Source organism: Bidens hawaiensis, unplaced genomic scaffold (genome assembly GCF_021521415.1).
Source record: "Bidens hawaiensis isolate Kalapana, Puna unplaced genomic scaffold, B.hawaiensis_p1.1 tig00000536_1, whole genome shotgun sequence".
Lineage (NCBI taxonomy): Eukaryota > Viridiplantae > Streptophyta > Magnoliopsida > Asterales > Asteraceae > Bidens > Bidens hawaiensis.
In genome coordinates this window covers 5,512,109-5,522,680 of record NW_027491034.1, presented here as the reverse complement: position 1 = coordinate 5,522,680, position 10,572 = coordinate 5,512,109, and the positions used below count along the sequence as shown (strand labels likewise).

Sequence of the window (10,572 nt, the reverse complement as noted above, 5' to 3'; positions counted from 1 at the left end):
ATTGTCACACTCGCCTATGGGGAGCAATGACCATGTGTATACGTATGGTACCTAACTAAGTCGAATGTTGCAGTGTTTGCTGGGGTATTTAGTGTAGAGACTCGAATTTATAAATTGTGTTGTTTTAACTTAATTATTCCTAAGCCACGATGGGCCGGACCTAAGTTATGTCTCGAGGGGTAATTAAGTACAAAAAAAAAAAAAAATTCTCGTCAGCGTGTTCACCAGCATATAGCTGGCATATTTTTCTAACATTTCAGGAAAATAAAGTATCAAGAATTGGAGTCATTCATTAAGTGGATGTTCGCAGGGTAGAGATGACTCATTGTTTTAAATTATTAAAACAACAAGATTAAACAAAAATTTATAAAACAAATATTTGGGTATTTATTACCCAAGAAGCTTTTTCAAATAAAAGAAATTATATTATATTGATAATAGTTTCAAAAGTATATAAATATTTTATAATAAATAATAAAAGTATTCCGCTAAAATAAAACTGTGATATATTTACAAAACCGGTACTAACTGTTGGTTATACGCCTAGCCCTAAGATAGGGGTGTGACACATTGGTATCACTGAGTATTTTTTATCTTGAAACCACCAAAAGAAAGCTTAGGATTTTTATCTACACTATTTTGTTTGAATCTGAATTGACCCCGTTAAAACTGTTGTCTTTCCTCGCTCTCCATATGCACCAAATTGTCACCCGAGAGATAGCATAGAGTAGCTTGTGTTGTGATTGATTTCACAGCCCGAGTAGTTATGATAATCTGTATATCGTTGATAGAAAAGACATGGCATCAAAAGGGGGGAGTTTGCACCATCGAGCAGCATGTTGCCAAATCGAGCCCGCCACCGAGCATGTTATTAACAAGTGGGATTCGTCAAAATCTGCACAAAACTGGCATACTGTCGAGCCCACCACTATGTTTCTTCTCATGAGAGCGGTGCGAGTAGTGGTTCAATGTGATACCTAACTAGTATAAATAATTGGTAATTTGTATTGCAACATTAAGAGAATGTAAACACAAAGTCATGGTAGTTTTAGCTTAGTTTAGGTTAGATTAGATTCACCAAGAAGATTTTCTTCATGATATAGAGCTACCTAGATAAACCTACATCTTGATCTAGATTACAAATTGCAGAGAAACACATCAAAGAAGAACCAAAACATAATCATCATAATACAAAAAACAAAATCTTTTGAACCAAGAGATGCTAGAAACGAGAATAACCTTGTACAATTGTCTACTCCATACATTTTTAACTTGTAACGACATTTATTCACATTTCTCTTTACTGTTAAAATAAAAAAACACTAAAATCACAACATAAATAATGATTGAATTGACGAACTTGGTTATTAAACACATGAGCAGTGTCAAATTATCTGGTTCTTAAAGATAATTTATGGCGAATGCGAATGATAAAGAGAGTCCTTACGGATAAACTGCTAGTAAACACATGAAACAACAACATTATGACAAAACAAGGTCACTTCTTCAAAAGCTTGTGTGAGAAAATCCGCTTTGAATACGGGCTATTTCTTGAAATTGCCTTGTGTGATTCTATTGCTTTCACCAACGAGTTATGAAGAGAGTCCTGTTAGAAAATTAGATCAAATTATTTGATATTGACTTCAACCCGTTTACTTATATCTCTAACAAACTAGTAAAATTATCAAATTTTAGTAAAAGAAAATAGGTCAAAAGCAAGTTTAATGCATAAAGTTATAAAATAACTTTGACACGCTAATTGTTTATAAAAAAGATTGTCAGTTTCTTGAGAAAAGAGTTTGCCCGACCCATTTTGACCCGTACAAAAAGAGCCCGGTCTTGACTCATTACCCAGTCTAGAAAAAGAATCCAGACCTCAGCAACACGAAGGGCAGTTTGGACAACATAATTAGCATGCGGGTCTTGAAGCAACTGTTCGAAACGAAGAGACGCAAGCAGTTCGCGAATGACTCTGGACCTCAAATGGTCATCCAACACCAATAAGCACTTTTCAACAACATGGCTGCTAAACTTTTGTGTTGCGAGATGGACATAACTGCCTTCAAACTGAGAAGTCAACATTGATACTGCAGATGGGCTCTGCAACTCCAATATAGATTGTACAACATAGTTTCTGCAAATATTGCGGAGCACTCAAGCTTTCTAGTGTAAGAGGTAACATTTTTTATTAGCAATGATGAATGAAGACTATTAGCGTACCCGAATGCATCTTGTGCTAGGAGAAGCCCGTTTGAAGAAATTTCAAGAATTAGGCGTTCTTGATGCTTGCCAGTCGAGTGATTGATGCATCTTTGTAATACACAACACCCGTGTTGATGGGTAGCAATGTCTACACAGAACTTTGCAGCAGCTTCAAATATGAACTGCAAAACAAAGAGATTGAGAAAATTACAGAATGCTCGTTCAATTTGTGGCATGCTCAATTAAGTAATCAAAAAGATTTAAACTTGTATAAGTGGTGTCATTTATGACTCATTTGGGCTGTGTTTATGTGCTGTTTAATGAATAGGTCAATCTGGACGGTATTTTTGTTCTTAATCGTATTATGCATGAAACCGATATAACCGAACTGAACCAAACCAAAAACCGATGCTTTTGTTTTTTATGTTTTGTTAACAAACCGAATTTCTAGTTTGGTTTTATTTTTGCATGAACCACACCCGAAAAAACCAAACCGTCTTTTATAACCGAACCAAAACACGTAAAAACCGCTTTTTGTTATTAAGTTTATAGATTATAGCTTTTGTTTTTGAATGTTAAATTATTTGCACAAAAAATAATAAATGGTGTAACCCAAAACTTTTGGGCCAAAATGTGACAGTGAGTGATAGTCAATTCATTATTAATTAACAAAAATTGTAGGCTCAAATTCATTATTTTGGTTCATTTTTCAGTCCCAAAAGTTCAAACCCAAATGCCAAAACCGAAACCGAACCTATTGAGAAAACTAAAAACCAGAAAAATCGAAACCAAACAGTTTTCAAAAACATAAAAACCAGTTTTTCGGTTTTGGTTTGGTTTGAGCCCAAACAGACCCATGCACACCCCTGGATAACAATGTTGCCTATAGATAGATTCAAAGAGAAGTCAAAACCTTATTATCTTCATTACTTAAACACTGCAAACATCTTTGAATAACATGATTCCCATTCAGATCCTTAATAAGAGCAAGAAAACCCGGTTCAAGAGCAGCTACAACCATCTTAATCTGTTTTCCCAGCTTAACAGTCTCAATAAGCTTCTGCACCGCGCGCGTCCTAGACAAACACAATATTCCAAACATCAAACACGCGCTTAACCAAAGTTCAATCACAAATTAACTTAATAAAAGGAAACTTACCCATGAGTGTTCAAAGAGATCCGAACAAGTTCCCTTGGCTCGCGTGTCACCTCCATTAAGACACACATTCTTTGTTCTTCATTACAAACTTCCAAAAGTTTTTGAATAAGATAATTCCCAAACGGGTTGACCATGAGCTCGTTCACATGCCCAATCGTCTCGTTAAACACCATCTCCACATGTTTAGGATTCTCTTCATCAAACACAGATTGTATGAACCGACACCTGTTTTGTTCTTTCGCAAACATGTATATGAATCCCTTAACATCACCTAAAGTTTTACATCTTACAGGTGTCGAAAAAGACTTATTCCCCACTGAAAACTTACCATTTTCACAAGCACCCGCGAAACGGGAGTGACTGCACTTGTTGTTTTGTCCCCTAAAACCTCCAGTGATCAAACTGTCATCACTAGTTTCTACCATCCCGTATTGTTTTGCATGACACGAACCTGGAATTCGACTATCGTAGCTCGCCGGATACCGAATATTCGAGACATTTGATTGAGGGTGGCACAAGTTTTGAGAAATTTGCAGTCTTGAGAAGCCATAACTAGTAAAAATGGGATTTCTTGAAAAGGGTTTGCTATCAAAACAGGAATTGTGGAAAGGTGAAGTGTGAGATTTGGGGGTGAAATCAGTAACCCAAATGTCCTCCTCAAAAGGTGAACAGCCATTAATATATGATTGATGATGATGATTATTATTATTAATATTATTATGATGATTGGTAAGTGATGTTGCATGAGGGATCTCACCCAACAACATTTCAAGCTCATCATCATCCTTCAAATTCTCATTACAAATCCCAATTTGCTCAACCATCTTGAACTTTTTGAATAAAAAAAAAACAAAAAATCAAAACAACAATTGATGAGAAACCCACATCAGATTACCGGTTTGATGATCCTCAGATTGAAGAAGAAATGTCATTTTATGTAATGATTTGAATGTTTGGGAGTTTGGTGAAACATGCAAAGATGAAGAAATGTTGTGTTAATAATAAGAAACATAGAGTATGTATGAATAGTGTACACACGCCATAAAAACTGGAGAGAGAGAAACACACACACACTCACAGTGTGAAATTTTATAAAATCAGATTTACTCATAATTTACATATGGTTTTTATTTTCTCTGCTCACGATTTTTTCGAAAACCTTTGAAATGTTCATCCATGAGTTTCTCATAATAGAAGAATTGATACTTTAAATATTAATTCTTTTTTATATATTACATAACTGAAAATGATGTATGTATTGGGTATTAGAAAGTTGTTATAACAATATATTACTTGACCACTCATGTATTAAATTGGTACACTTTCAATTTATATTTATCTAAAACCTAATTAGATTATTATTATTCAATTGACCAACGGCAAGCCTGGGGCGGTTTTTGGGCTACAACATCATACACCCTTAAAATTAAAAAAAACGCCCCTCTACTGACATGACGTTACGTGTCGAAAACACCCTATTTTGTAGCCCTCCACTACACATATCCTTAAACATTTTTATATTTTATTATTATAGATGCTTTAAAAGAAACGCACCATTTGATTTTAATTCGTTAGAAAACACATGTTATACTACTTAGGTTGGATATCTATTATATTAAAATGACAACGGATGCAACAAATATTTGCCAAGGATCATAATATCATGATTTTGCGCTTGCATTTAGTTAGATTGTCTCTCGACTATATTTAATTTAAGTCTTAAAGGTTTTGATATTCTCTCTATTTCTATGCCTGGTATGTAGAACTTGGTGGAAGTTTTATACCATGTTTTTGAAGGTTGTCACCTTGCTTCAAAGATTTGAAATGATACCGTTAGTTGATTGGAGGCGGTGCTTCCGATTAATATAGGACCAAAAAGTACTTCTGGTTTGTTAGATTCATTTGGATGGGTGAAAAGGGGGGCAACAAGAAGATATTATTGAGACGATTATCTATATTCAGCCCAGTGGGACAACAAAGAAACTCTATTTGATTTGGTTATTTCGGTTTCGTATTTTATTTGTTGTACAATTTACGCATTGGAAGGTTGGGTAAACGACAGCCTACGTATCCTGTAATGGTCTTGTAAATTTATTTTCTCTTCCAACAAACTGAGTCATGCGTCCTCAAAATTGTAAATCGTCCCACGATTTTTTTTCCTCAAACTAACATGTAAATAAATTTGAACTGAACATGTAAATAAAATCCAATTTTCCATTGCCACAAAACATCATGCACGCAATAAGTCCCCGATCGTATGATATTGTGAAATAAAATTGCCATATGAAAAACGAATGTTTGGTAGAAATCAATATGGACATATGGTATCCACCTTCACCATTATTATATAACTTCAAGTTACGTGGAATGTGAATAATGAGTTGAGTTATTCTACAAATGCAACAAAAATGAGAAGTGTGAAAAGTTATAATAAATTGACATTTTTCAAGTATGGACCAAAGGAAAAAAGGAGTATAAAAGTAATAGTACACATTTTCTCTCTCCACATGCAAGTCACATATTAACCCTCATCATTTTTAAACGTCCTTAACTTTTTCATATGAATTTTTTTTAAATTAAAATTCACCATGATAACAAACATTTTTTCATCTTTAATATGAGTATGATTTTGTTATATAAAAATAAAAAAAAAGATTGCGTCATTGTATCTTTTTTTCTTACCATTGTGTCTTTTTTCGTCATTGTGTCTTTCTATTTGTCAATGTGTTTTTTTTTCGTCATTGCGTCTTTCAACTGATTATTGTGTTTTTTTTAAATACTAAAAACACTATTGTGTAATAATATGTAAATATAACGAAAAATATCAACGAATTATGTAATACATAAAACACAATGATGAATACATATTACACAATAACATGAAACGTAAAACACAATAATGAATACATATAACACAATGGCCTGAAAATGTAAGGCACAATGGTAAATATATATAACACAATGACCTGAAACGTAAAACACAATGAACATAATACTATTCGTCTCAACTTAAGTGAATGTTGATCACAATGACTAAAACACAATGATAAGTAGAAAGACAAATGTTGAGCATAAAGACACAATGATGTAATCTTTGTTTTAATTTTTACCTTTAATATGAGTAACGATTGAAAACACAATAACCAAAATTAATAACACAATGCATAGAAAAACTTAATTAAAAAACACAATAAACAACCAAATAACACAATATAAAAAACCCACTAACTTTTTTTTTATTTTTATATAACAATATGATATTCATATTAAAGATAAAAAAACGTTTGTTATTATGGTAATAAAATTCTAAAAAAAGTTTCATGTGAAAAAGTTATAGACGTTTTAAAATGATGGAGGAATTGGCATGTGTCTTACATGTGGAGAGAGAAAATCATCAAAGTGGGCTATTAACTTCATGCCCTTTTCATCAACTTTTTCTAAATTAATCTCCACCTTCCAAATTTACGATCAATGGATTAAATTCTTTCTCACCCATCTCATTTTTATTGTACTTTGTATTTTAGCTTTACCCTGTGAATAATACCTCTTGAATTTATGATTCGTCATGTTGAACAAATAAGTTGTAATTTAGGTTGTAAATGAGCTAAGCCAGAGGCCAGAGCTCGACTAGGATTGAGCTCGGCTCGTTTTAACTTACCATAGCTCGAGATGGCTCATCTCTACAGCTTTTTCTAAAGGTTGAGCTCTTCTCGTGAGTCGGCTTTTCAAGCTTTGGCTCAACTCATTTATTATTTATTAATATATTCCTAGATGATAATTTTTATATTTAATATGATATATATGATTTTTTATTTTTATCATAATTTTATATATACTAAATGTTATTATACATATGGATTTATAAATTTAATAAAAAAAGTATATTAATAATAGGATATATATATATATAGATTAGCGAGACAACTCGATAAGTAAAGCTCATTCATTTAGTAAACAAGCTTTTCTGAAGGTTCAAACCTAAGCTTGTTTAAGATCAACACGATTCAAGCTTTTAATGAGTCAATCTTGTATAGCTTATGACCCTACTTGACTCGTTTACACATCCTACTTGTAATTCTCCACATGATCAGAGAATCGTTAAATATTTTTTAAAGGCAATGCATATACCAAATGATTAGAGCATCACTTAAGTTGGCTAGTGGATTCTTCAGTCCGATTCACTTGCGTCAGTATATACATAACGTAGCCGGTGATGAACCCACATCAACAATTTCTAAATGCTACATAATATTTGATGTTTCTATTGTTATTTATTTATCTACACACTCGAGTTAGCAAAATATTTACAAAAACAAATAAAAAATGATGGGTTTTTGCTTAACTCCGCTAGCTTAATGTTTCCATTATTCTAAGTTATGGGGTGGGTTATTATACAATAATAGTTTATCGTGCATTATGTATGCTGCCTGCCATAGAATTAGATTACAAAACACGTGGTAGCAGTTCTGTAAATAACCCAAAACTAGTTCGTGATCAAATTAATCGATTACAAATCGATTCTTATCTAAATTTTAAACTCCTCACACTATTTCATCCAATTTTTAAACCCTAATCAGAGCTTAAAGTATGAAATATCAATAGTCAAAAATCAAAATTAAAATCAAAATTAGAACTTTGTTGAACATTAAGAATCTTCAAATTGATCGAAAACTGATGATTTAATCAATCGAATTGATGTGTAGGAGGCTTTAGAATCATCAATCGATTATGAAATTGTATAATAATACACTCAATTGAACTCTGATTTGAGTTCAAAATATTATATTTAAACGTTCTGAACAAACTGAAATGTTCAGTTCAAAACTTAAAACGTTCAGAATAAAAAGCTAAGAAGTTCAGTACTATAATCTAAGAAGTTTAGAACAAAAAAATGTTTAGAAGAAAAATCTAAGAAGTTCAGAACAAAAAAAGTTCAGAAGAAAAGGCTAAGAAGTTCAGAACAAAAGTCTAAGAAGTTCGGGCTTAAATTATATACATTCAAGGTTAACCTAAAGCATTCAGGCTTAGAACCTAAAACGTACATGCTTAATCTTGATACATTCAAGGTTAAAACTCATCACTCAATACTCAAAATTGATCAATTGAAGTTTCACACTGATGATTAATTGGATAAATATTAAGGTTAATTAATCAATTAGGTTCATCAGTTTCAATTACATTTCTTTTTCAAAAGATAAACAAACCTGTGAACAACAATATGCGACGATGTATGACGACTGCGGATGGTGGTTTCGACGGAGGAGGGTGGAAGAAATTGTTGTACGAAGACGGATTGCTGAACACAATGAAGGTGGACGGAATCGATGAGAGCACAGGTGGACGAAGACCTGCTCACGTGGTTATGATTTTAGGGTTTGCGCGGTTATTGAAAATCAACGTTCCAAAGTGTCGCATACCTATTGTACGATAAGAGATTAATGAATCGGATCATTTATCTATCTATCCATCTATATATATATATATATAACTGTCTACCATAAAATCATACGTGTCACTCTTATATCGCTCCCCACCCACTTCTAGAACCATCAGATTGCTTGATTTCTGAATAAAGGCCTCTCATTGATAACCCGATTTGACACGGATTATAACATCTCTAGCAGATAATCCTTATTTATTTTTATTTTCATGCGTTGACCTAAAAAGGTTATTGTAATTACAAATTCTGCATTCTCTCTGTTTGCCATCTAAACCCCGGATTAAAATTGATCTGCTTTAACTTCAGATTTCGCAATGACCATGTTTTGATGGGTGAGCATCGAATCGGTCTTCTGAAATCGATCTTTCAAATTTCATAACAGCATCCAACGCGCGATTGAAGCTTCAACGTATTAATTTTGTTCTTATTTTCTATCCCAATCCGTATCTACGGTTACTCAAGGTCGCGATAGTGGTTCAGTTGTTTGTTTATGTTTCAATATGCTAATATTTTAGTTGTTTCAACCATATAGCTTTAATTATGTTGTATATTCATCCAGTTTAAGCAACAACTGCAATATGTTTATATTGGAATTCGGACTGCCATACATTTTCTTTCTCTTCGTCTTATGTTTTAGGATACCATAAAATCAATAACTTTACCAATTCTTCAATTGAGTTTGAGTTTTGTTAAATTCGTATAAAGATTTAGAGAAAAGATGTTGGATTACTATCAATATGTTTAGTGATGACTGATATAATGATAAATATATATATTTCCTTTGTATACTTTATATAATGTTTTATTAGTTTTTGTTTGTCCTTAGTTAAGATTTGTATACTATTAACATATTTGTGTTTGTAGGTTCCGAGAGTTAACCGTAGTTGAAAAAAGGCGAAAAACGAGTCAAAATAAGCCAAAATGAGAAGCCGAAACGCATCAGGAAAGGAACCGGAAGAAGAACCGGTCAGACCGGCCCCCCTTATGGAGCACGCCGCGTCGCGCGGACAGGGGGTCAGACCTAGTCGCACGGAGCCTAGACCTCTATTTTCCAGAAAGTTTCCCCGTTTTGATCAGTTTTTGGCCATGTTTCACTGTATAAGCACCCTTAACATTAACCTGAAAAATACTCTACAGCCACCAGACGAATTTGGAGATTATTTGAGCAATTGAGATTCTTGGCAAGGAAGCATTCGGTGAAAAGCTTTACATTCAAGATTGAAGATTACGTGTTTTATCACATTTGATTTTTCGTCTTTATTATTTTCACCATGTTTTCTTCAATTATCGTTTTGTTTAATTTTAAGATGCTAGGCTAAACTTTATAGACTGCTTAGGCAATCGATTAACCATCGTTGATGTTTTGATTTTAGTTGGAGTGTTTCTTTTCGTTATGGTTTTATGATTTAGTAAACTATTTGGTTTTACTTGATTGATGCGTATGTGCACTTGGTTTTAGTTGTTCTAGTTTTATTATTCCACATAATCCTTGGTGATTGTTTCATATGATAGGATTTTGTTATGTCATTTATTGTGTTTTCTTGACTAGTTTATGATTGAATTCAAATAAGATCATAGGAATAATATTATTAGTCAGATGAACAAAAGTGTGCTGCTAACTTAGAAAGATGTAAGGTGATAGGTTATTGTTAGATCTTTGTTGATTAAGATTGCTAGATATAGTTCTTCGTAAGGAGTCCGTCTAGGTTTGATTAGTTAATATTGTTTAGCGAGTCAATTAAGTTTGTCAAATTACCTTTGATTTACGAGC

The 10,572-nt window shown here is 32.9% G+C and overlaps 1 protein-coding gene across 1 annotated transcript; it reads right to left on the bottom strand.

The window, feature by feature from the left end:
• Positions 1-1,295: 1,295 nt before the first annotated feature.
• LOC143635685 (putative pumilio homolog 7, chloroplastic) lies at positions 1,296-3,949 on the bottom strand. The gene is made up of 5 exons (XM_077103457.1): positions 3,362-3,949; positions 3,116-3,278; positions 2,221-2,384; positions 1,876-2,134; positions 1,296-1,606 (listed from the first exon to the last, which is right to left on the bottom strand). The coding sequence occupies exons 1-5, from the start codon at positions 3,784-3,786 to the stop codon at positions 1,499-1,501; spliced, it is 1,119 nt and encodes a 372-aa protein (XP_076959572.1). The 5' UTR covers positions 3,787-3,949; the 3' UTR covers positions 1,296-1,498.
• Between the last annotated feature and the right edge of the window lie 6,623 nt (positions 3,950-10,572).

Coding starts and splice junctions, on each gene's coding strand:
- LOC143635685 (XM_077103457.1), bottom strand. CDS start 3,786: ATGGTAGAAACTAGTGATGACAGTTTGATCACTGGAGGTTTTAGGGGA. Junction 3,279..3,361: donor ATCTCTTTGAACACTCATGG/GTAAGTTTCCTT, acceptor GTGTTTGTCTAG/GACGCGCGCGGTGCAGAAGC. Junction 2,135..2,220: donor CTAGCACAAGATGCATTCGG/GTACGCTAATAG, acceptor CAATATTTGCAG/AAACTATGTTGTACAATCTA.